Below are 26961 nucleotides of genomic sequence, written 5' to 3' on the forward strand. Positions count from 1 at the left end.
GAACAGGTAGTTTGAGTTTATTGACGAGGCTGGCAGCGAGCAGGTCCCTGAGCTCCTCCAATCCTTCCCCCTTTCAGTGCTGACGGTACAGGTGTGCACTCTTAATCACAGAGCCATCTCTCCTCCTGTCCCAATATAGAGACACTCATAGGGTGGTTTTGACCGACTCAGTGGTCAATGGTTAGATTTTTTTTTTCTAACTTTCTGCTTTTTGGGGATTAGGAGAGTCGGGGAAACAACAGGGTCTCCTTGTGTAGCTCTGGCTGTCCCAGAACTTAACTATGCAGACCAGAGAAGTCTCAGACTTAGAGATCTGCCTGCCTCTGCCTCCTGAGTGCTGGGACTAAAGGCACATGCCTTCATCTCAGTCTTTCTCAAGAGCTTTTCTGTAAGTCGACATGAACCAGTCATAGCCTCAAGGAACCAGGGTGAGCTGTGGTGGTGGAGGAACCCTGGTGAAGCCTGTTAGATGTCTGGATGCTGTTCTCAGAAAGAAGACGGATTCTGCAGAGCCGGCCACCACCTGGGTCTTCCTATACCAAGCCTTCCCTTGGCACACCGTTGATCTTCATTGATCTTGTTTCATGAGATGGGAAGTCACCTTTTCTGGGAGGCACAAGCGTAACTCATTCTGAAAACAGCTGCCAAGAGTGGATAGTGGGCCAGGCACTGGTCAAGGCTCGGTGAGGCCCAAGGTGACTGTGTTCTATTGTTTTAAGCTTCAAAACTTGGGGCACCATTTGTGTGGCAGTAGATGGCAAATACATCCCTTGATGCATTTTTATTAATTTTGCTCAGTGTGAACTCATAGCAAATCTCTTTTGAGGAAGAGATGATTTTGGGTACTCCATTTTTATATGGACAGCTCCGGGTGCAGTCTGAGCAGGAGGGCAGGTGTGTGTGTGTATGTGTGTGTGTATGCATGCACATGTGTGAGTATGTGTGTATATATGCATGCATATGTGTAAGGGTGTGTGTATGCACATGTGTGAGCATGTGTGTGCCCTTTCCCAGGAGAAATTGCTAGTGAGCCTAGAATCACCTCACACTCTAAGACCACTTCTCAGCTGCAGAGAGACCCCTCTCCATTCTAGCTTTACCAGCGGTTGCTAGAAATTTCTAACGGGCTAGGAATCAACTCAGCAATGACTCCAGTGTCCCAGGAAATCAGCTAAGACAATAGCAGAAACCTCAGCTGATGAGAGACTGAGAGGGCACCCACCCTTTTTCCCCCTCATTTCCTCTTGGGGGAGGGGGCTCGACAATCCTGTAGCCAGGAGGAACAGAGAACTCTCCAATAAAGGTCTCAGTTGTTCAAAAGATGCTGAAGGAAGATGGCGCTGGGCCAAGACCAGACTTAACCTGATTACTTCTCTGAATTGCAGGGAAATGGTGACTCAGTTCAACCCATCCATAGAGAAGACTGAGTGATACTGTATGTTTTTCCAACCATTTGGAGTAAATTTAACAATGAATTTGGATAACCTTAGTTGGAAAAAAAAACCATATATATATATATATATATATATATACACACCCAGCTAGCCACAGACCAAGCACCACTGGGCATTTTTCTGAAATATTTATCCTCAAGTAAAAGGCATAAAAGTCACACACACACACACACACACAAAAACCACCCTGTATTTCATCTAAATATATCACAACAAAATATTTTCTTACTGCAGAAGTAAAGAAAATACCATGCAATCATTAACTCGCCTTAGCACAATGGCAAGGCAGGGAAGAAGGCAGATGTATTAAGAGTTTTGAAAAGAAATTTTGTTGTTTTGGAGCAGTGAGATGCTCTAGCAGGCAAGCCTGCTGACCTGGGTTTAATTCCTGAAGCATGTGTGTATGTGTACACAATGACTTCAGTGTCCCAGGACACACACACACACACACACACACACACACACACACACACACATACATGCACCTCTGTAGGCACACACAAATACACACACACCCCCCTCTGTAGGCACACACAAACATACACACACACCTCTGTAGGCACACACACACTCTGTAGGCACACACAAACATACACACACACCTCTGTAGGCACACACACACACACATACACCTCTGTAGGCACACACACACACACACACCTCTGTAGACACACACACACACACACACACACACAGGAATCACATATTTTGGACAATTTTAAAAACCTTTTTTCTTCATTATTATTATGATGTGTGTATGTGCATATGAACACATGCCACAGCAGACATGTGGCGGTAAGTTCTCTCTATCCCCCATGGGTGCTGGGGGATAGAACTCAGGTCATCAGGTTTGGCAGCAAGCACCGTTCTTCACTGAGCCATCTCTCCAGCCCCGTGTTAACAGTTTCTTAAGTCCTATAGGAAGTCTGGGGAAACCTAAGAGTAGAAAAGATTTTTCAGTTCATGGCACACAGCTCTTGGGATGCCCATGGGTATTAAACAGTAGTTGTCTGTTTTTCTATTCATGCAAGATCTGTCATTATCTGTTTTATTTTCCAAATACAGGGACTGCAGAAGTGACTCATGCCCACTTTTTTTTTAAAGCATTATTTATTTATGTATATTTGCACACTGTTGCTGTCCTCAGACACACCACAAGAGGGCGTTGGATCCCATTGCAGATGGTTATGAGCCACCATGTGGTTGCTGGGAATTGAACTCAGGACCTCTGAAAGAGCAGTCGGTACTCTTTTTTTTTTTTTTTTTTTTCTTCTTTTTTCTTTTTTTCGGAGCTGGGGACCGAACCCAGGGCCTTACGTTTGCTAGGCAAGCGCTCTACCACTGAGCTAAATCCCCAACCCGGCAGTCGGTGCTCTTAACTACTGAGCTATCCCTCCAGCTCTCACACCCACCTTTGCTACAGAGCATTACTGGTTTTTAGACAGGGTCTCCTATGCTCAGGATGACCTTGAGCTCCTTACCCTCCTGCCTCCACACATGGGCTGTGTCTGGTGCGAACAGAACTCTCACACACACTGATGAGCTCTGAAGTCAGCTTATTTTCAAGAGGGTAACTTGAAGTTAGATCTTCGTTCTTTTATTTTGTAGCCTGTGCTTCTCTCTTCACGGCTTTTAGAGGCAGGGTTTCATGTAGCACAGGCTAGCCTCAAACTTGTATATGGTTGAGGGTGACTTTGAACTGATTCTCCCGATTCTTAAATCCAAAGAACTGAGATGTGTATGGCCATGCCGAGTCCTATCCTGTACTGATTTGTTATCTGGAGACACAGCTTCCTGTAGCCCAGGCTGACGTCAAACTTGCTGTGTAGCTGAGGATGAGCTTTCACTCCTGATCTTCCTTCCCCCAAAATGTTAGGATTATAGGCCTGTGCCATCCATGGTGCCCGGTTATGGGGGGTGGAGATCCAACACAGGGTCTTGTGCAAGTTAGGAAAGCACTCTGCCAGTTGAGTCACGCCTCAGACTTCTAGCCTGTGTTTTCAAAAATGGCTTTTTATTTTTTGGTTTGTAGTGCTTTTTCAACTTGCTGTTATCAAGCAGATGAAATTTGATCCTGATGGTAGGGATTTGGGAGGTTGTCCTCAGGATGCTGGGGATTAAGGCTGGGGTCCATGCATGCTAACTAAGCACTAAACCTATCTGCTAAGGTCCTTTTGAACCTTAAGCAGGGCTCAAGGCCCCAACCTGGAAGCGCAGCGCCACCTGGTGGCAGTCCCGCAGAACACCCTGGAGAGGCGACCAGTGAAGTGGAACCACCGGTTTCCTTTGTGTTTATTTTATTCAAAACCGGATAAAGAACCTTTGAGTCCCGACATACTTCCAGAAGGATTACAGAGTTCGGCCAGACAGAGCTCAGAGGATTAGAAAAAAGATGCAACTGTTCGGTCTAGTAACACGCTGATTTTGACCAGCTGAAACTCAGGCTACTGCCTCTGGCGTCTTCTCTTAAAGGTGAGTGGGGTGAGGGTGGGAGTTGGGGATGGGGATTTGGGGTGCTACCCTCCCCTCTTGGGGGTTCTGTTCCTTTCCATCCCCAAATAGAGCAGCTGTTTACTTTTAATTGACACAGGGTCTTGTTATGTTGCCCTGGCAGTCCTGGAATTCACTATGTAGACCAGGCTGGCCTTGAACTCAGAGATCTACTAGCCTCTGCTTCCCTGGTCCTGGGATTAAAGTCATGGGCCATTATGCCTGGTTCCTATTTTTTTTTAATAATTTAAAAAAAATTTTTTTTTAAGACTTTATTACAGATGGTTGTGAGCCACCATGTGGTTGCTGGGAATTGAACTCAGGACCTCTGAAAGAGCAGTCAGTGCTCTTAACCACTGAGCCATCTCTCCAGCCCCCTGGCTCCTATTTTTAAAGATTTAGTATTTTGAGATTTGTTTTACATGCATGGCTGTTTTGCCCGCATGAGGCTGTGTACACCATGTGTGTGCTGTGTGCCCTGGATCCCTTGGAGCTGGAGTTACAGTGGTGAGCAGCCATGTGTGTGGCTAGAAATGGAACCTGGACCTCTGGAAGAGCAGCCAGTGCTCTTAACCGCTAGACCATTTCTCTAGTCCTTAACACTAGAATACATTTTATATTTATAAGGATTTATATATAAGAATATATATTTTATATATTTATAAGGAACAAGGCAAAAAAAAAAAAAAAAAACCAAAACTGGGCATGATAGTGTAACATCTTTAATCCCAGCACCTCGTGGGTGGAATCTGGAGTTCAAAGTCACCTTGGGCTACACAGCGAGCGAGTTTGAGGCCAGCCTTGGCTACTACTACATGAGACCCTGTCTGGAAGAGCAAAAATAAAAGCACAGTTAAATAAGCTGAAAAGAGGGGTTGGGGATTTGGCTCAGTGGTAGAGCACTTGCCTAGCAAGCGCAAGGCCCTGGGTTCGGTCCCCAGCTCCGGAAAAAAAGAAAAGAAAAAAAAAAAAAGCTGAAAAGAGACTTGCATAGCTCAAAGTAAGTATTACAGGCTGGCTCAGCAGTTAAGAGCACTGGCTGTTCTTCCAGAGGACCCAGGTTCAGTTCCCAGCACCCACTCACCATGGTCTTCAGCTCCAGCTTCAGGAGATTCAATGTGTCCTCCAGCCTCTCTAGCCATCAGGCATTCATGTGGTGCACAGAGGGCCATGAGGAAAAAGTACTCATACACATGGATGGATGGATGGACAGATATTAGCAGTATTAGCAGCAGGGCATTTTAGGACACTCCTTTAATCCTGCCATCTCTGAGGTGGAAGTAGGAGGATTAGGAATTCCGGGCCAGTCTAGGCTACATACAGAGTGTAGGGTAGCCTGGGCTGAGACCTTATGTCAAAAGCCAAAGAAAACAACCGAATTGTAACTCCACAGCCATTTCTGGTTTACGCTGGAATGTGGAGTTATTAATTTGTTGGTCTTCCCCCACAATAAGTCATCTTAGCTAAGGAGTAATGTGGGTGGAGGGTTCCCTGGTGGAGTAGGGTTATCTGCTGGCCTCTCTGCTGTTGGTGAGCACACCAGTGTGGCCCAGGGAGCACTGCTCACAGCAGAGCTCCTCTGCCTCCTCTGTTACTGTCCGGTCAGTCCTCGGATACACACTGAAGAGACGGCTCAATGAACTGACTTACAAAACAAGTTTTTATTAGTTCAACATCAAAATCTGTTACAGGTAATCACATGTCTGCCTTTGTTACCTCCTTACAGGACGAGGAATGTTAGAAATCCTGAGGACACAGGAGAGTTGAAGCTGATAATGAACTATGGCCCATCACGTCAAGCACACTAAGATCACGGGACACAGGGACAAAGCTCACTGACCAGTTTCTGCAAGTGCAGCAAGGATTCACTACAGTGCACAGGACCAGGGGGGCCGCGGACAGGCCGGATTCGAGACTAAATCCAGCTGCGGTTCAGTAATGAAATCAATGTGCAGTAACACAGTGACATAATAAATACTCGGGCTGACAGCAGAGGGCACGGCGCGGGACTGACACCTGCTGTCCCCCCTTTGTCCTCAGTCTGACTTTGGAAGAGTGGAGACCAAAAAGGAACAGTACAGAAAACCACGCGTTATCTGCATAGATAGATAAGAAACCCTCCTCATGTCAAGAACGCACATCCAGTCCAGGCCACGCAGGACCTGCCAGGTCTCAGGACTCACTTCAAGAACTGCAGGTTTCCAGGAGAACATGAAGCCAGTTAGTGGTGTCTGCATGCTGACTTATCTGAGATCACTTCTAGCCTTGACTAGAAGCTACCAGGAAGATAAGTCCCCAGCCACAGCCAGAGATGCACGGTCACTGCTATCTGTCTGGGGCACCTGGACATCCAGGAGCCCCCTCGTTGATGAGACAGGGTCGTGGTACATGGCCCAGGCTGGCCTTTAACTTGCAAAGTCCTCATACCTCTGCCTCCCAAGCGCTGAGATGACGGGATATGCCACCGCGCTGAATACATTTGGTAATCCTGACTATGAATTGTGCTCTGCCCAAGACTGAGGGAGACAGTGGCACTCTTGAGGAGGAAGATGGCCCTGGAGAACACAACGAGGGGAGTTCGAAACAGCAGTAGTCACTTGTCACGTGGCTGCTCAAGGTTCATACATCTTACTTGGTCCATGTACTTAGTTTTGTGCAGAATGAGTCTCTAGAACGCAGGATTCTTGGCTAGAAGCAAACATTTCTCCAGGACTGTTCCTCTGAACTGTCACAGCGAGAAAAGGAACATACCTTATTCTGAGAGAGGGGTTACTCATGTATCCCAGGCAATCCTCCTGCCTCAGCCTCCTGCAGGCTGAGATTACACCACACCCAGACAATGTTCCCTTTAAGACAGATGCATTAGGGAACACAGAGGGAAGTGGAGGGTGACCAAGTTCACCTTGCAGGTGAGGTCTGAGGCTTTATAGAAGGCAAGCAAGCAGGAGTGACCCCAAGGCATCGAAGAATCTGGTACACCTCCATGGTTTAATTGCGCTCAAAGCTTTCCTCTTAAAACTAAATCCTCCAGTCTAAAAATAGTTTACATAAAATATATAGCCCAGGCCCACCACGAGTCTTGAATAGAACCTGATTTTCTAAGCAGAGGGAGAGGGACATCCCACAGCAAACCTTTAACTCCATGCATTCTTTGAGCCTGGGTCCCCGTTACCACTGTTTACATTTTAATTCCATGAATGTGAGTATCCAGGGAACCCCACGTAAGGTGCTGACACAACTGCTGGTGACCAAGGTAACAGGATGCACACAGATTTGAGTGTCTCGACTTAAAAAAGAGCAATAGATGTTCTTTAATTGGTGGGTAGAAAATGAAAGCCAAGACAAATTTAAAAACTGGGTTATGATCACTTAGAAAATCAGAGCATGTACTGTATAATGAGGAACACAAAACCTCCCCAGTTGAAAACATGCTTGCTGACAGCTAGGGTCTATCCTACAACCAGAAGTAGCAAACTGCTGAGCTTGGCAGGGCCAAGCACAGTGTAGCCAAGGATGGCCTTGAATTCCTGATCTACTGCATCCAACTCTAAAGTCCCAGGATGACAAGGGCGTGTGCCTGGATCCAGTCAAGTTGGAAGACCCACAGGCCTGGAGTTTGAGACCAACCTGGGCCACACTGTGAGACATCACCTCAAAACAAAATATATGCATATAATCCCTTTACCTGGCAGATGACTTGTGTGGATGGAATGGTTATCTTCAACTGAATCTGCACCGAGGCTTCCCAATGGCAAATGCAGACTTCAGCATCTGACAGTGTCTGAAGGCAAGGGACACTCTTCTGTTGTTGATAGGGATGGTGGCACACACCTCCAGTCCCAGCACTTAGGAGACAGAGGCAGGAGGACCAGGAGTTCAAAGTCATCCTTGGGACACAGCAAGTTTGAGATCAACCTGGACTACGTGAGACCCTGTTTTAATAAGACAGAAAACAGGTGTGTGTGTGTGTGTGTGTCTCTGTGTGTGTGTGTGTGTGTGTTTCTGTGTGTGCGCTCATGAAATCAGTTCTACCACAAAAGGGACTCAGCCCTGACATGTCACCCATGACGGCTCTCATGGCGTCACTTCTCTAAGCTCCTTCCTTTGCAGTAGCAGCTATGCTACTTTCTGTTCTGTGCCCCTTCACATCTTCCTGCCAGTTCTGAACGCTTGTGCGACAGAACAGTCGGATGAGTGGAGCCACTCGAGCGTCTGTAACACAGCACCCCGAGGCAGGAGAGCCAGCCTTCAGCAAGGGACTGCAGCTCAGCACACCAGAGATGCAGAGTGACCCACGGAACAACACGCCAAGAGTAAGAAGCAGGGCTGGGGATTTAGCTCAGCGGTAGAGCGCTTGCCTAGCGAGCGCAAGGCCCTGGGTTTGGTCCCCAGCTCCGGAAAAAAAAAAAAAAAAAAAAAAAAAAAAAAAAAACCCAAACCAAAACAAACCAAAAAAACAAAAAAAGAGTAAGAAGCAATTCTATCTGGACACCAACTGCAAGTGAAGGTGGAAATGTTCACTAAAAAGGAAAGCATGAACTGCATGCCCATGCCTGCAATCCCAACACTCAGGAGGCTAAGGAAAGAGAATGGTCTTGGGCTCAAGGCCAGCTTGGGCTACATAATGAGTCACAGGCTAGCCTGAGCTACAGTGTGAAACCTTGTCTCAAAACAACAAAAACAAACAAAGAAAAAAGCTCAACCACCCCCAAAAGAATGACTCCTCTCCCTAATCTGCAGGGGAAAAGTGCAGGTGATTTTTCTTTCCAAACAGCTAAAATACTTGAACGGAGAACTTTCAAGTACATGGTGCTCCCCTGTAAGTCCAGCACTTGGGAAGCTGAGGCAGGAGGAACACAGAGGATTTGAGGCCCGGGAGCTACCAAGTGAAACCCTGTCTTCAAAGAAAACAAAACGAACCTGCTCCCCCAATTTAAATCGGTCTGCACAGTCATCATTATCGTCTGAAGTTAAGAGCGACCTACATCCGTGCCGACGCACACAGCATAGGGAACCTCAGGCAGTAGCAGCCAGCACTAGGAGGGTCAAGAGAGTAACAGAAGAGCTGCCCGGGGCTCCAGCTCCATAAAGCCATCAGCCAGGCTTCCCGGGACACAGGCTGCTGGCAAAGGCAAGGCTCCTGCAGAGAGCTGAGGCTGGGGAGGGCTGCGCTGGGAGCAGGGTTCTGCACGCCACTTTCACTGACTGCCAAGTAAGATGGACAGCCAGGAGAGCCAAGGGCGCATCTGCCCACGCCATCTGGACCTGACAATCTCAGTCACTTGGCCTTTCATCCCTAAAGCTAGTGAAAAAATACTTGAAAAAAAAAAATGACTTCTACAAATGATTTTGTATCTCAGGTTTCTTCTCGTGCAAAAAGAAAGGTCATGTCTACTGAATAATTACATTCAGCCTTTGCTCAATCTGTTAGACACCGCCACACCTGTACAAAAATACCCACACCGAAGTGAGACTAACGTTTAAGTCTGTAGAAATGGCAGTGCACTGGGTGACGCTGGCTCTGGCCTCCGGTACCCAATGCTCTACAGGTTCAAGGGAACTAATATTTCTGGGGGAGGAGACAGGTGCCTCACGGTCAGGGCTAACCTTGTCACTTAAAGTGCCATTTAGAATACTGTTCGAAATCTGAACCGGCTGGCTGAATCTGCCACTTCATTCCACGTTCCGGCCCGGGGAGGCTGGCCCAGCAGCTGGACGGATGCATCAGCATCGCTGGGCTGCGCTCCAAGGCAGGCGCGGCTGTAGCAGTGGTAGGCGCAGGCGCAGCAGCCGCTCACAGTGCACAGTCCAGCCGCTCACTCAGTGCTGCCGTGGGAGCTTCCGGGCGCCGCGTCTGCGTGATTTTCTGTTTTGGATTTTTTGTGTCTTCTTCCTCTTCGGTTTCGCTCTCACAGACGTGCACCACCACACTGGGGGTGGACTCGGTTCCTGCGTGCAGTTCGTATTTCTCCCCTGCAAGCACAGGAAGGAGCCTTACTGCAGGGGAAGAAATTAATTTCTTCTATCTCCCAACTTCCTCTTCTACTACGTCATTTAGTAGCCGATTTTTTTTCCCCCTCTCTTTTTTGGACTGTATCTCATGAAATCTGGGCCAGTCAGAAGCTTGCTGCTGTAGCTGAGGCTGACCTTGAACTCTGATTCGTCTGCTTCTATCTCCCAAATGCTGGCATTAAAAGGAAAAAAAACCCCAACAACAATAACAACAACAAAAACTCTCCCTGGAGTCTATGTAGCCCAGGCTGGCCCGGGAACTCCCAGGGAGTGGCCAGCCTCTGCCTCCCAAGTGCTGTTAAAGTTGAGTGCCACCATGCCCTCAGAAATTCCATTTGTAATGACACTGCCCCTTGTGTCCTGGGCCCTGGGAGTTAAACCCAAGCACAGCAGGCACCTTCAGGACAGACTCCTGTTAGCACACACCTTAAAACTATCCTTTCCCTATTTTTAGATAAAACATCATGGTGCAAGCTGAGCACAAGCACGCCCTGCCCACCATGTCCGTCTCCATGACTTTCAACTGAGCATGCTCAGGAATGCACCTGCCACTACATGAATACACACTTCCTTCACTGGGGAGGCCTTGCTTTGGAAATAGCTCCTGTGTAGGTGATAAACCTTTCCTATCTCTTACGTTCATCTGGCTTTGTGCTAAGATGAGAACCCATTGATTAGATTGCATAAATACTAATTAAAACGTAATATAAATGCTAACTGCTGTTGTACAAATAACTAAGGTGGGTTAGTTACATTCAGAGTGGTTTTACGTGGCCATGGGAGGCACTGGCTAGGCTCTGGGCGCAGTGTCTAGTGTAGGGCCTCTCACGTCCAGGAGCATAGCGCTCCTCTCAAAAGCCTCCGAAGTGCCCTAGAAGACATGCCCTGACCTCAGCAGCGGGGAATCAGCTTCTGGAATTATTAAGATGAGAGAGACAGCAAGAAGAAAGGGAAAGCGAGGAATGAACAAAAGAAAAAAGGAAAGAACATTAGAAGGGCGATAGGTCGTCATCACTGTAACCCAAAGCAGCAGCCACTGACACAGAGCTGGCTTGCGGAGAGAAAGCTGGGAGTATGTTTGCTCCGCATTAACTCCTAGCTGAACGGCTAAAATTGTCACACTGCAGAGAGCGTTCAACCCTTCCAACATACTCAGATAACCCAGGCTCTGGCTGAGGACCACAGTGCTGGAAAATGCACGGTGTGAACCCAGACTGGTGTGGCCACACCATCCACTGGACAGTGCTATAACCCCTACTGAACACGGTCTCCAGCACTCAAAACGGCGATGTCCAGGGACGCTGAGAGCTAAAGCATGCGTTACCTGGCCCCAGCTTGGAGACGGCACAGAGGAGGTCATAGTTGATCACTGGCGTGGCATCTTCACTCTGCTTCCACCCCACGGGGGGTGAGGCGGGAGGGGAGATGAGGAACTGCTTGGTGGGCTGTGGTGGCAGTAAGTAGGACTTGTCCCGAGCCTCCCCGGACACCTGCACCTGCAGGGAAAGACAGGCCTGTGAGCATCCATCTTTTCTCTGGGTTTGCTTTTTTTTTTTTTTTTTTTTTTCTTTTTCTTTTTTTCGGAGCTGGGGACCGAACTCAGGGCCTTGCGCTTGCTAGGCAAGCGCTCTACCACTGAGCTAAATCCCCAACCCCTGGGTTTGCTTTTTTTAAGGCAGAGTTTCTCTGTGTAGCCCTGGCTGTCCTGAACTCACTGTAGACCAACCTCACAGATCTGCTCTCTCTGCCTCCAGAGTCTGGGATGAAAGGCGTGTACCACAGGGCTTTCATTTCCAACTTTATGGTAATTGTTATGTTCTTGGAGTGCTGACTAAAACTGTCTCTCAAACTGTCTGTGATCTCCCAGCAGGTGGACTGGAAGTGGCCACAGGTCCTGGACTCTTGATATCGTGAAGTGAATGAAAGAACAAATTATAGACAGATGGACAGAGAAACATAGCAGTGATGACGGCAGTGGTCTGGGCTCTAAGTGACCCTCAGGCTCGACATAGTAGATAGAGGCTTGCTCCCTGAGAGGTCAAACTGGGAGCCTTTGGGAGTCAGGGAGGCCTTTAGTCATGGAGACACACCCTAAGGGACAGTGGGACCCTAGCCCCTTACTCTTCCTGTTTCCCATGAATGAGGTGAAGAGCTTTGCTCTGCCCCCACTGCTGCTCCACTGCAGGCCCAGTCGCATGCAGACTGAAACCTCCAAACCACGAGCCAAGACCTCTGTCCTTTACACTTGACTCTCAGGTGTTGTTACAGTGGGCGCACTGGCTAGTGCATGTCAACCTACTGCTAGCTTTGGTCATCAGGAGACGGGGACCTCAGCTGAGGAAATGCCTCCAGGAGATCTGACTGCAGGCAGGCCTGTACAACATTCTCTTAGTGACTGCTGTGGGAGGGCCCTGCCCACTGTGATGATACCAACCTGGGTGCTGGTCCTGGGGGCTGTAAGAAAGCAGGATGAGCAAGCCATGGGGAGCAAACCAGTAAGCAGCACCCTCCATGGCCTCTGCATCAGCTCCCGCCTCCAGGTCCCTGCATCAGCTCCCGCCTCCAGGTCCCTGCATCAGCTCCCGCCTCCAGGTCCCTGCATCAGCTCCCGCCTCCAGGTCCCTGCATCAGTTCCTGCCTCCAGGTTCCTGTCCAGGTTGAGTTCTTGCCTTGGCTTCCCACAATGAATGGCGATTCAAGATACATGAACTACATAAACTTTTTGTCTCCTGGGTGCTTTTGGTCACGGAGTTTCATCACAGTAATGGGGACCCTAACTAGTTCACTGGGAATGGCTGACTAACACACCCACCGCCAAGCTCCTGTCTCAGAAGAGAGAAAATTGTGTATGTGGTTGTCAGAGGACGCAGATAGGTTCTTTCTTTCCACCATGGATGAGTTTCAGGGATCAACTCAGGCCCTCAGGTTTGGTGGCAAGCACCTTTACCCTCTGGGCCATCTTGATGGCCCTTGAAGGGTTTGTTCTCTGCTTTCCCATGGATGTCACACCCTCAGTGCCATTTTAGATGCACAGAATGTGTGACCCACCCACCTCCAAGTTCAGCCCTTCTCTGCAGAGTCCTAGCTGAGCAAAACTGCTAGAAAAAAGAATTCCTTAGCTATTAGTCTCAGAGAAACAAAGACAGAAGGCGTAGTATGCTCCTAAAACAAAATTACATACGTGTAAAGTAAAAAAAAAAACAAAAAACAAAAAACAAAAAAACCCAAACAAACAAAAAAACAAAACACTGCGGGCTGGAGAGACGGCTCAGTGGTTAAGAGCACTGACTGCTCTTCCAGAGGTCCTGAGTTCAATTCCCAGCAACCACATGGTGGCTCACAACCATCTGCAATGGGATCTGATGCCTCTTCTGGTGTGTCTGAAGATAGCTACAGTGTGCTCATATACATTAAATAAATAAATCTAAAAAAAAGAAAAAAAAAGCATTGCATCCCTGTCTCACCTGACTGCTGGTTTTACAAGCCTCTGACCCCATGTTGGAAGGGGAACTGTAACAGGCTGTGAATGGAGGGGCAGCCGTGGGGGTGCAGCCACAGAACTCGCCTGTGCGAAGTAAAGCTTCAGCTTCCGGCCATGGAATTCACTCTCATGGAGCTCGATCCGTGCTCTCGCCGCAGCCTCAGGCTTGCTGAAGTTGATCCTCACTCTGCGAAAGCTCTTGAACAGCTGGAATGTGACCTGGTCATCATAGAGGGTGAACAGGGCTTCGAACCTCTCCTGCACGGTGAGCAGCATGGCCGAGAGAGTGGGAGGGAAGACAGAATATCCCTATTAACGGGTGACCTGGTAAGGAGTCGAGGCTGGGAGAAACCCCGTCTGTCATACGCTGCGGTTCCTCCGTTCTCACGAGTTCAGAGTTGATACCCTGTGACTCACGTGCTCACACTTACGGTCTGCAATGGCTAGCCTTGATAGATACTGCAGGCCCAAAGGTGATGAAGTATTTATGATGGCTAAGACAGCACCCACACAGCTGCACACAGAACAGGGGCATGACTGTTGTCAAGGCACTGACGTAGGCAGCTGTGCTTCCTCTCACAGGAGTGTCGCTGGCAGTCAGACCCTTCCCTACCTTCCCTGTTCTAGGCACTTGTGGACATGCTGACATAGGACACACTGGGCAAGGTCTCCCACGACTTCCTCTTAGAACCTGAACAACCCCCGCTTAGCACGTGCACACAACATAATGCGGAGAAATAACTTCTACTTTTTGCTTTTTAAAGACTAGGTCTCATGCAGTCCCGGTGGTCCTGGCTTCTACAGAAAAAAAGCAGGCTGAGCAAGCCAGTAAGCCTCTCCATGGCCTCTGCATCAGTTCCTGCCTCTAGGTTCCTGCCCTGCTTGAGTTGCTGTCCTGGCTTCCTTCAAGGATGAACAGTGATGTGGAAGTGTGAGCCAGGTTAACCCTTTCCTCCCCAAGTTGCTCTGGTCACTGTGTTTTATCACAGCAATGATAACCCCGAGACACTGGAACACATGTGTATGGAAACACACAAGCATGCACACACGATCTGAGACGCAGATAACCCTGGAACGGTTTTAAAACTGAGAACCCGGGCTGAGGAGATGGCTTAGTAGTTCAGAGCATTTGCTGCTCCCCAGAGGACTCAGATTCATTTCCCAGCATCCACGGCAGGCGGCTCACGAACATCTGCAGCTTTAGCTCCGGGGATCACTGTGCTCATCTGGGTTCTCTGGGGATCCACTCACATATTCACATAAACAAAACACAGACAGACAGACAGACAGACAGACAGACAGACAAGCCCACCACCAAAGAAAAATCAACGAGAACTCGGTCTTCTTTTTCCATGCGAAAAACCCTGAAATAGATTCACTGGTGTGAAGTTCCTCCCCACGATTCTCTCTTAAACTTAAAATGTGTATAATTTCCTGTTACTTGTGGGCATGAGTGGGGATGTGGGTGGCTGGGGGTGGAAGGCATGGTACTCATGTGAAGGTCACATCCACGCTCGCCTTCACCTGTCTGTGGGTTTCTGGGGAGGCTTGTCAGGCTGACGTCACTGTGCAGCAAGCACTTTTCCCCTGCTTGCCATCTCACTGTCCCCAGAGAGGTCTCGTGACTATAATTTTAAGATAAAAAGGTCCTAAGGTCTTCTCGGATCCAAAATGCTCATATACTAAGTGCTGGACATAAATAGGGTAGGTGGCATCGACAAAGGACCGGCAGACTTCCCCAGTATGTTAAATCACTGCTAGACGGCCTACAGCCCTGAATACGAGGTGGACAGCTTTTCTACTGCTTGCGCGCTCTCTCTCTCTCTCTCTCTCTCTCTCGCTCTCTCGCTCTCTCGCTCTCTCGCTCTCGCTCTCTCTCTTGCTCTCTCTCTCTCTCTCTGACACAGAATCTCTCTACATAGCCTGGGACTTGCTGTTTGTTGTGGAACAGTGGAACTCCCTCTGTAGACCAGGCTGGCCTCCAACTCACAGAGATCCACCTGCCTCTGTTTTCCATGTGTTGGGATTTCCCTACATGCTCAGAGCTAGATATAACTTTTGTTTTGCTTTGTTTTTTGAGACAGGGTTTCTCTTTGTAGCCCCTGGCTGTCCTAGAACTTGCTCAGTTGACCAGGCTGGCCTTGAACTCAGAGATCCTCCTGCCTCTGCCTCCCAAATGCTGGGATTAAAGCATGTGCTACCACCACCGAGCCTAGATAAAGTTTTTAACAGAATGTTTTCCCCATCAGCAATTGTTTGAACTTGGGGATGCTACACTCACTGATAGATAAAGGGGCTGTGTTAAATGCATGTGCTTTCTTACAAAAAATCATCTCTAACATGAAATTCAGAGCTCTTAAGTAAGAAAGCAGGAGGGCTGCTTCAGACTCCTAAACCCTGGCTCAGCTGGGTAAAGAAACAGCATAGATAGAGTGACCTGCAAAGAGACCCTCTGTGCCCGACCATGTAGATAGAGTGACCTGCAAAGAGACCCTCTGTGCCCGACCATGTAGATAGAGTGACCTGCAAAGAGACCCTCTGTGCCCGACCATGTAGATAGAGTGACCTGCAAAGAGACCCTCTGTGCCCGATCATGTAGATAGAGTGACCTGCAAAGAGACCCTCTGTGCCCGACCGTGTAGATAGAGTGACCTGCAAAGAGACCCTCTGTGCCCGACCGTGTAGATAGAGTGACCTGCAAAGAGACCCTCTGTGCCCGACCGTGTAGATAGAGTGACCTGTAAAGAGACCCTCTGTGCCCGACCGTGTAGATAGAGTGACCTGCAAAGAGACCCTCTGTGCCCGACCATGTAGATAGAGTGACCTGCAAAGAGACCCTCTGTGCCTGACCGTGCCCTCCCCACCCCACCCCCAGGCTCTCCGCTCCAGGCAGGAGCCCTAAGCCTCCCACACACTCCTAAGCCCAGTACAGTTTCAAATGACGCTCTTTGCTCAGAAGCCCTAGGACTACGCCCCATAAGAGCCAGCTTCCACCTCTCAGCCCAGTGCTCTAGACGGCCTGTGTCCACCATACAGAATGCCTGTTACTTTCCCTGCCTCACACTGTCCTAAAGAGTCTCAGTGTATCTGGTTTCCTCTGGTTAAAGATTCCTTTCCCTGGATAAAATGCTAATTCTCCCAGCTCTTCCTCCAGGCCACATGCCCCTATGAGACTTACTGAGCCTGGCTGTGAACCTGCCTCAGTGACACCTGACGGGCTAAAGGACTGTCCACCCTGTGACTCAGAAACTGCGTAATTCGAACTCTACCTCCCAACCCAGTCGGCACAGAGCCTTACTCTGCAGGTGTTTGAGCATGGATCCAGCTCTGCCCCTGAGAACACTGGAACGAAGCCCAGCCTGCATACAGACTAGAACATTTAAGGGCCAAGTCAGGAGTGGCAGCCTCTACCTGTAAGCTCAGTGCTCAGGAGGCTGAGGATTGCCCAGATGTCAGTCTGGGCCACACGGTGAGATTATGTAGCAAAGAGAAAAAGAAAGTGTGTAGGCTTTAATGAAGTCATGCGGGGACACACACACACACACACACACACACACACACACACACACACACACTTTCCAAGTAAAAGGTAATCCATTTTTCCTTTCAAACCATAAAGAGCAATACAAGCAAAGTTAACAATGAGATAGCAGCTATTCCCCATAGCCTAATAGTCCAAGAAGCCCCAGGAAAGACAAACTGCCTCTTTAGTAAGCGTAGGAAGAAGACAGGAAAAAAAAGAGCACTTGGAGGCTGGGCATGGTGATACAGACGCTCTGACATATCCTAACATTCAGAGTTAGAGCTGGGAGGCTCACTGGAAATCCCAGGCCATCCTATGTCACACAGCCAATCCCAGGCTAGCCTGAGCTACACAGCTAATCCCAGGCCAGCCTGTGCTACATAGCCAGCCCCAGGCCAGCCTGTGCCATACAGCCAGCCTGTGCCACACAGCCAATCTCAGGCCATCCTGGGCCACATAGCCAATCCTAGGCTAGCCTGAGCTACACAGCCAATCCCAGGCCATCCTGTGCCACACAGGGAAAGGCACCCGGGGGATGACAGGTGTGTATGGCAGAAACATGTGTACAAATAAGATGTGCTGACGAACACACACTGGAAGATATTTAGTATCTTCCAGTAAAATACTTAAAAAGCTTTTCTTCAATCACAGTCTCCAAACTCAGTGAATAGGCGAATGAATAAAAGGCATTCTTTGAGCCTTGATTCAGGGTCCACTAAAAGCCAGTGTTCCTCAAGGGCGGTGGGAGGACTGGCTCTGAACGATGCCGGTCGGTGGCACTGAGACTCTCCTAAGACACAGTGAGGGGGCCACCGTGGCGTCACAGGGCTCAGGGACCAAAGCTACCTTCGCTTCCCATGCCGTGAGTGCAGGGGCAGGGTGTGTGCCTACCTTCTGCTCTTGGACCTCAAACACCGCTTCGTGGACACTGCAAGCAAAGAGGGAGGTGGGCAGGTCGCTGAGGTCCATCATCTCTTCCAAATCGTCTTCATTTTCACCGAAGACCATCTCCTCTTCCTCTTCCTGGTCGCTGCTACAGAGGTCTGACTGGCTGTCATTCCAAGATTTCAGGCTGTCTCGTAGCATCTTCTCTGTCGGTAAAGTTCTAGGACGCTGGCCAGACAGTGCTTTAAAAAAAAAAAAGGAAAACACCGAGAGGAAAACCGTGAAGGCTTTGCAATGTGGCGCTCAATCTTTCTCCAGACAGCAATTCATCAAGCAGAACGATGTAATCCAGGAAAGATCAATCGGTATTTAAGTTCGCTCCAGCTCTCCAGTGAGTTCCCTGTCTATAAATCTGATTTGCTTAGCAGAATTTATGGGACAATGAAATATGAGGATGTAAAAAAAAAGCAATCGCTTTCTCGTGAGAGCAGGACGGGCAGGGTGATGGGAGCCATCACGTCAACACGTCCTTGAGTTTACAAGCAGAGAGAGGGAAGGTGGGAGCCAGCGTGGCCTCCACATATTTGTTTTGGGTTTTAGGTGGAAAACACTGGAAGTGGCCCAGCAGAATCACACCCACACGGTCTGTTCACCATCTGCACCCTGAGACGCCGCCGTCTGGGAGGCTCTGCCTTTCATATCCAGCCTGGGTTTTTTGGGTTTTTTTTGTTTTTTGTTTTTTGTTTTTTGAGCAGACTCCTAAGTGATTAAGTCGCTTAGGCCACTGAGTTCCTTTTAAAAGGTGTCCAGGAACACACAATGCAAGCACACACAGCACACAGCTTAAGCTGGGACACAATCCAGGGATGCGCTTCTGAACTTTAAGATGCTGTGTCTCTTGTCAGAGGCCAAGAGCTGACACTGTCCCTCTAAAACCCAGAATCTGCCTGTGTTTGGCTCTTCAGAAAACCACGCCACGCTTTTAAGACAGTGGCCCTTTGCACACGACATATTTCATGACAGTGGCATGGAACTGAAGAAAGCCTGGCTGGCAGGGACACTGAGTGATCATGGTTATTATGACTGCCCTCCGAGCTCCCCCTTCATTTGGAAGGACACAGTCTCTATTTCCTACTGGTTATTAACTATGGGATAAAAATAGCAGAGCTTCCCATTATTCTATAGCACTCAAGACAATCTTAAAAAAAAAAAAAAAAAGCACCTCTACTTGTTTCTGTCAATATCTGGGCACCTACTGCTGGGCACTGGGGGACAGCCAGGGCAAACGGTTCTCCTGTAGGGCCAGCCAGTCACATTCCCCAGTGGGCCTCATCCTACTGCCTGCCATACTATCAGCCTCTCCAGCGTTCCTCTTCCTCAGCACAGGAGCGCTTTCCATTGCTCTACCTTGCCTCCATCCTCCTGCTTCTCTTCCTGGAGAGCAAGCCATTCGCCTAGCTTGTCTCCTCCACTGCACTCACTCCACGGCTTAGTCTCATGCGCTGGCTGCCAGTCTCTCTTGGCTTCATCTCCCCTCACTACTGATATGAAGACCCCTAGGCCCAGAGCCCACCCTCTGCAGTGCACATCCTGACGCCCCTTCCCTCTCCGGGCAGGCTTTTTTTTTTTTTTTTTTAAGAATCTGTCACGCTGCACTTGGGTCTCTCTCGGGTTTCAGCCCAGTCCCCTCTGGAGCTGTTAACTTCTTAGTTCTCAGCTTGGCGTCCTCCCCATGTGCCAGCACCATGCTGCATTTCACACAACTGCTCCTAAGTCATGAAGCACCAACGTCTCGGGGAAATGAGAACTGGATCCACACGGCATGGGATGTATGGAATTATAGCATGTCTCCAAGAAATTCTGAGTTGTTCCTTGGTGGCTCCTCCCTCCGTATCGGACTATTTGAGGACTGGGACCTTTCCCCTAAATCTACACTTAGAAATTTAGCTTTGTGCTAAACATATGCTTACCTGGGTAGCCCAAGGTCTGACAATTTTTAGCTGATTATTTTAATCATATGGCTGCGCCACAGCCTTTGGGTCTAAAGGGAGTCCCCCCAGAATGTGTCTCACTGTGGCTTTTATGAGGGAGAGGTTGGACTCTCACAACGCCGTGCTCCCTTCTCTGCTCTAAGCTTAAAAATTGCCCCTAGCTACCAGACTTCCCTGCCTTCAAATGCCCAGGTCCTGCCATAGTTTCTGACTCATAGCTGCTTAGAAAGGGCAGCCGAACGAAAGCAGACTGCACTGATCTTCATGTCACTGGCTTGTCACCGCTGAAGGAAGAAAATGCACGTCTGTAAGGAATTGGAGATGGGCTTGTGGAGGAGGATGTCATCGGGCAAAGAATGGGGGCACAGCCGGGCACCGAGGTGCATGCACCAAGTGAGGAACAGAAATGCCTGAAAACTGTGTGGCTCAGAAAATGATGTGACCAATCTAGTTTCTCCTTGGGCACAGAGTGGGCTCTCTTTGCAACTTGTCTATTAGAGGCATTAGCTGTTTTTGTTTTCTGTAATTCCCCACTTATTTACTATTTCTTTCCCTTCTTAAAAAGATGCGAGAAGGCTGGAGAGATGGCTCAATGGTTAAGAGCGCTGACTGCTCTTCCAGAGGTCCTGAGTTCAAATCCCAGCAACCACATGGTGGCTCACAACCGTCTGTAATGAGATCTGATGTGCCTGAAGACAGCTAGTGTACTTATATATAATAAATAAATATATCTTTAAAAAAAAAGATGCGAGAAAGCTGGGCCTTGTGGTCCCTTCCTTTAATCCCAGAGCCAGGGAGGCAGAGGCTGAAGGATCACCAGGAGTACAGGCCGGAGAGGCTTCTGGGGCCGGGGCGGGGAGGAGAGCCAGCCCATTTTCAGCCTACGTGTGCGTGCGCAGCACAGAGGATCAAACCCTTGGCCTTGCTCATGTTAGACCATACTTTACTACTGGGCTACAGCCTCGGCCCTAGTTGACTTTTGATAATTATTTCCTTTTTCAAGGTCCTTCCTCCAATATGACAGAGAATGGAGTAAAAATAGAGCGTAGGGAACGATCCTCTGCTTGATTTAGAATGTTATATCTTCATTTCCTGTTTTTCTATCTTCACCCTGGGTTAACTTTCTTTTGCTACGACTTCAAAAACAAACGATAAAAATGGGCTTGGGCATGGTGGCTCATGTCTGTACTCAGTACTCAAGAACCCGGGACAGGAGGGCCGCCACAAATTTGAGGCCAGCCTGGGTTACACCCTAAGTTCCAGGCCTGTCTGGGCTACAGAGAGATACTGTTTCCGACAAAGCAACAGTTACCCACCTGCCTTTTAAAATTATTCAAAAACTATTACATAGTATACTATGATACAAATACTCCCAAGCCAGCATGAAAACAAGATCCCTTTCTCACCCAGCATAACCCAGGCACAACAGTATTGTCCACTTTAATCTATGTTCAAATTAATTACCCTAATAATGACCTCAATGATGAGTTTTTCCTCCAAAATTACTCCTTTATTGTGGCACTAAGATAGACCCAAGGCCTCCTACAACTGGACAAGTGCTCTACTCCTGTGCTGTTTCCTAGCTCTCTTTTACCCATATGTTTTTTAAAAGATTTATTTATTTATGAAGCACACTGTAGCTATCTTCACAGACACACCAGAAGAGGGCATCGGATCCCATTACAGATGGTTGTGAGCAGCCATGTGGTTGCTGGGAATTGAACTCAGGACCTCTGGAAGAGCAGTCAGTGCTCTTAACCGCTGAGGCAGCAGTTCAGAACTCCAGTCCTGAGGCCTTGAACTTCTGATCCTCTTGCCTCAGCTTCCCCATGAGCTGGGATTACAGGACTACACCACCAAGCCCAGATCAAATTAGATGATCATTAAGCAATCTTGTTCCAAGACTTATATTCTCAAAGAGGACAGGCTGTGCAGATACACAGCATCTGATCAATCCTCAAGTATCCCCAGGAGGGGTCGGGATCCATCTTCAGACCTTCAACAAGGGAACTTTGGCCCCGCAGGACTCGGAGGCCCAGTAGGACTCTGCTCAGACAACTACTCCACCTATCTTATTACCCATCTGTCTCTGGTAGAGGTGGTGGTGGTTGGTGTGTGTGTGTGTGTGTGTGTGTGTGTGTGTGTGTGTGTGCTGGCATGTGGCATGGTGTGCATGAGAGTCAGAGGACAGCTTTAGGCTTGGGAGGAAGTACCCTTTGAGCCATCGCACCAAACCTTCCTTGGTTTTATACTTGGTTCCTCAAGTGCAAAATGTAGATAACGATAATCTTTCACCCAATAAAGATGTTAGGACGCTCATATTCAGAGTAATGCTTCGCCCATGGCCATGCTCAGCAACCACTTCAACACAAGCGTATGTGAGTTCCCTTGTTGGCTGTAAGAACCCAAATAGTGCCAGAACTACTGCTAGAACTGACATTAGACTATAACATGGAGTAAGGGAAAAACCATCTGAGTAAATCACAACAGAAAGCCAGAAAAACCCCTAGCATTTTCATGACCTCAAGAAAAGTGGGAGAGTCTTATCAGAAAACGGAGCTCCTCAAATCGCCACAGAGCTGGTTATCTGCTTCAAGTGTGAAAACAGATTTGAAATACGCCTGGAAAGGGTCCCTAGGCTTTGTATGAGCCTTACAGAATTTTATGTCACAAAGGAATGCATACATTATCAGCCATTACTAGGTAGATAGCGGCTAGCCCAATGAAAACACATGAGAGTTTTTGTTGCTCTGTTCTTTTTTTTTTTTTTTTTTTTTTTTTTTCCGGAGCTGGGGACCGAACCCAGGGCCTTGTGCTTCCTACGTAAGCGCTCTACCACTGAGCTAAATCCCCAGCCCCCTGTTGCTCTGTTCTTAAGCCCACCTGTCAATCACCTCTCGGAATTTCCTGCCGTTCTGCATGCAGTTCACGTGGAAAGAAGTACGGCTAGAGATAAGCTAACCTTGGTTTCAGGACGGCAAAGACAGAACACTATGGGGCTGAAGCCACAACTCTCAGAGCTCCAGCCCTTGCCTGGCACCAGGAGGCCCTGGGTCCCGTCCCCAGCACAAAGGTTCTATTCCTGAGTCCTGCAACTGTTGCAATCCTGACCTGCGATGGTTTGGGCTCAGCATCATCTCCAGTGCTGCCCCGGCTCTGGCTGGCTTCCGGGTAACAGTTTCCTCATGCAAACATTACAGCAGTGGTTAACCTCCCAGGACCATCTGCTCTGCTGCACAGCGCGGGGCAAAGCTGATCCATCAGGGCTGAAGGCCAAGCAATTCCAGCTGATACAGAAAAGGGGAATTCTTCCCTCTCTAGAACTTGTCAGAAAATATTATGCTTCCCAACTCAGGGAACATTCTAATCTCTTAGCCAGATTTGTTTGAAATTGAACTCCTGCCAACACTAGGGTTCTGGTCTACCATGGTTCCCGTTTCATTTCTCATTAAGCATTCACAGATAGAATTTTACTACACGTTCTTTTCTTTTCTTTCTTTCTTTTTTTTTTTTTTGTAGTACTAGTAACAAGAATTGACATAATAAAGTTGGTGGAACATTAATGTAAAAGAGGTTATAAGGATTAGATTTGGGGGATAGAGAGATGGCCTAGCAGTTAAAGAGCACGGACTGCCCTTGTAGAGGACCAGAGTTCCTTTGCCAGCTTCGGTGGCTCAAAACCACCTGTAACTACAGTTCCATGGGATCCAGTGTCCTCTTCTCACCTCCACAGACACACATGCTCATGTGTATAACCTTACACACAGCCACACACAGACACAATTGAAAAATGATTTTTTTTTTAAAAAAAGTTATCTTTCTGGAGCCAGAGAGATGGATTTTGCTCCTGCAGAACAGACACTTGCTGCAAAGCCGGACAACGGAGCTCCCGGATTCCAGGGACCCACGTGGTAGGAGAGCCCCAACTTCTGCAGGCTGTCCTCTGACCTGTACCTGAATGTTGCCGAGGCCACAGTCAAAAACACATATACAAACATTCGATGAATATATTTTAACAAACTCGTGTGACTAGAGGGACGTCGGCTGCTAAGGACACCTAATGCTCTTGCAGAGAACTGGATGGGATTCCTGGCACCCGTCTGTAACTTCAGTTCCAGGTGATCCCACCCCACTCCTCCTCCGACCACTGAGGGCTCATGCACACCTGATGTGCATACACACACGAGTGAGCACACACATACTCGTAGACACGTAAAAGGCCAGACTTTAAGAATATATTAAGTCTCAGAGTCTGGGTGTTTGCGCAGCAGCGTGGATGCACAGTTGTTCGTTCTGATGGGTTTACATTAATGTCAGTTACACGTTGGGAGTGGGAGGGTTGTGTAAGGTTGAAATCAGGATCCTGCTACTTTTTGCTCCAGCTTTACAGGTTGCTCCATTGGCAACCCGTTTCCAAGAGAGGAGGAGGTCTCAGTGCTTTGGGGGAGCACAGATTTTTTTTTATTAACTATTCAATCATGATATATTTTAAGGCCTTAAAACCTTGGCATGTCCACTGACCCAGGAGAAGCCATGCTGCATGATGTTACAGGAAATGTGGGTCCAAAACAGGGACAGGCATGAAGACAGAATGACTTAGAACTCGGTTCTGGGGTTGGGGATTTAGCTCAGCGGTAGAGCACTTGCCTAGCAAGCGCAAGGCCCTGGGTTCGGTCCCCAGCTCCGAAAAAGAAAAAAAAAAAAAAAAAAAAGAACTCGGTTCTGCTGCCCACGCGCTGGTGACAGTCCACTGCACGTTTAGTAGCGCTTGACCGAGGTCCGAAAACCTATATAAGTTCAACTTGACCTGGAGTGATGCTGCTCAGTGGTAAAGGGCTTGACCAGCATGCTTGAGATCCTAGGCTCAATCCTTAGTATAAAATCAGAAAACACAAACTCCTCCAGCCATTGAGCTGGGGTTGCGTTGCTCTGGAGAGAACTGGCCCCACTCGGGAGTCTAACTCTCCAAAGCTGTCAGGGTTGCTCCATTTTGTCATGGAGCAGGAATGTCACCAGTGATAGGAACAATTACAGATTATCAATAAAAATGCCGTGACTTTAAGTCCTGAAGACACTTAAAATACAGAAATATAATTTTTAAGGTTTTAAAGGTTTATGTGTCCGAGCGTTTTGTCTGCTTGTCATATACGTGCCACAGGTGTGCCTGGTGCCCCTCAGACGTCTGAGGAAGGCATCAGCTAACCTGGGGGTTACTAATGGTTGTGAGCCCCTATGTGGGTGCCGGGAACTGAACCCAGGTCTTCTGCAAAAGCAAAAGCCATCTCTCTGGCTCCAGAAAGATAACTTAAAAAAAAAAATCATTTTTTCAATTGTGGCTGTGTGTGGCTGTGTGTAAGGTTATGCACATGAGCACGTGTGTCTGTGGAGGTGAGAAGAGGACATTGGATCCCATGGAACTGTAGTTACAGGTGGTTTTGAGCCACCGAAGCTGGCAAAGGAACTCTGGTCCTCTGTAAGGGCAGTCCGTGCTCTTTAACTGCTAGGCCATCTTTCTATCCCCCAAATCTAATCTTTATAACCTCTTTTACATTAATGTTCCACCAACTTTATTATGTTGATTCTTGTCACTATTACTACTACTAAAAAAAAAAAAGGAAAAAAAAAAGAAGTCTATCTGTGAATGCTTAATGAGAAATGAAAGGGGAACCATGATAGACCTTATGTAGTCCAAACTGGCCTCTCATTTTGCTGACATTATAAACGTGTGCCACACCCAGTTCTTAAAATAACATTTTAAAGTAATCGCTAATCACAGCTACAGATGGTCAATTACTCCTCTGGCCAAGAGACTTCTACGAAAAGTTCAAGTAAATGTATTGTACTAGAAAGCTTCCAATATCGGGACGCGAGTATTTTTTTTTTTTTTTTTTGGTTTTAAACCGTACAATAAAAACCATCACTCTACATAATCCTAGTTTGAAACATGGACGTGAGCCGCTAGAGTCTTAATACCCAGAGGAGATGATGAGATTTCGCACGGAAGCTGGAACCCGGCAGCCTGGAAACTGCTATTGAAGGCGCGATGCTTCAGGAGGAGGCGGACCACAAGTTTCCAGAAGCCTGGGAAGCAGAGAAGAGCGACAATTCCTGCATCCTGGGGGAGGGGAAAAAGGAGGGGAGTGTGGCTTCCACCTGCTGCCATCTCCGTTTTACTAGCCACACCTTTCCTACCCTCGGGGGGCAGGTTGGGCCTGACTTATTTCAAAAAGTCGAATAGCTGGTGGAGAAACTGCTAGTGGAGGAGAAAGGACCTGGGGGTGAAGGGTGTTTTGCAGGACGTCACCCTAAAGCTGCTGGGAAGATCCTGGGGACCAGGCGGCTGGTCCTTAGCAGCGTCTAGGGGCTTCCTGGTGGGTCTGGGCAGCTGCTGCTGTAGCTGAGGCTTTAACTTTCAGGGGTCCTGGGGATCCCATCACCTAGAGCTGCTGCAAACCTGTTCCCAGCGGTCGCGAACCGGCCCCGCCCTGCGAAGGGAAGACTCACCTGTCTCCAGGGGAGAGGCCCCGGGGGGGAAACGAGCACGGCCAGGGGCGGACAGACTTTCACCGCCCGGAGCCACCACGCCCTCGACGCGGGCCCCAGCGGCCACCTCAGCCGGCTACACGGGCGGTGACCTGGGGCCGAGTGAGGTCGCCGGCGTCGCGCGCGTTCCCGGACCCGCGCGCCTCGCGCCCTCCCTGGGTTCCTCGCGCCCAACGGGTGCGCTGCGCCGGCGCACAGACAGGAGGGCGGGGCTGACAGCTGGGTGGGCGGGAGTCGCCGGGTGGTGGGCGGGGCTCCGAACGGGGCGGGTCCTGCGCGCGCGCATTCGCTTGCTCCTCCTGGCTCTCCGCACTGGCTGTGAGGGGCTGGGGCCGGAACCCTAAGGCTGAGGCGTTATGGGACCTCCCAAACGGGACCTTTGATGACCCCTTCGTATCCGCCGCGACCCAGAAACCTTTGCTTTCTCTTCTTGCTACCTTGCGTGACAGTGGCAGGAACAGCTAGCAGGGGACACTAGGAACCTTCTCAGGGCGGGTTCCTGTGAGCTTCACCCGGGGTAGCCTCCCGGGAACCCAGCAGCCGGATGTGCCCGACCGCGCCCCGCAGCCCCCGTCGCCCATT

General features: G+C 48.8%; 1 protein-coding gene across 15 annotated transcripts; it reads right to left on the minus strand.

Annotated features, from left to right (window-relative positions):
• Nucleotides 1-5586: 5586 nt before the first annotated feature.
• On the minus strand, nucleotides 5587-26565 carry Rcan3 (regulator of calcineurin 3). Of its 15 annotated transcripts, none has more exons than XR_015619910.1 (8): nucleotides 26341-26565; nucleotides 25810-25917; nucleotides 17852-18087; nucleotides 13522-13695; nucleotides 11281-11452; nucleotides 9552-9917; nucleotides 7630-7876; nucleotides 5587-6669 (listed from the first exon to the last, which is right to left on the minus strand). XR_015619910.1 is itself a non-coding variant. In XM_087550091.1 (6 exons), exons 3-6 carry the CDS (start codon nucleotides 18044-18046, stop codon nucleotides 9739-9741), a joined length of 720 nt encoding a protein of 239 aa, XP_087406217.1. In that variant the 5' UTR covers nucleotides 18047-18087; nucleotides 25810-25917; nucleotides 26341-26565; the 3' UTR covers nucleotides 5587-9738.
• Between the last annotated feature and the right edge of the window lie 396 nt (nucleotides 26566-26961).

Source organism: Rattus norvegicus, chromosome 5 (assembly GCF_021556685.1).
Source record: "Rattus norvegicus strain SHRSP/BbbUtx chromosome 5, alternate assembly SHRSP_T2T, whole genome shotgun sequence".
Classification (NCBI taxonomy): Eukaryota; Metazoa; Chordata; class Mammalia; order Rodentia; family Muridae; genus Rattus; species Rattus norvegicus.

Bases quoted from the DNA above. Each gene is read 5' to 3' on its own strand.
- Rcan3 (XM_087550090.1), bottom strand. From the start codon at position 25,999: ATGGCAGCAGGTGGAAGCCACACTCCCCTCCTTTTTCCCCTCCCCCAG. The intron at 13,696-17,851 runs GTAGGCACACAC...CTCACCGTGCAG, and splicing joins TTGAGGTCCAAGAGCAGAAG to GAGAGGTTCGAAGCCCTGTT. The intron at 11,453-13,521 runs GCGAGTTCTGTG...CTTTCCCTGCAG, and splicing joins TGAAGCTTTACTTCGCACAG to GTGCAGGTGTCCGGGGAGGC.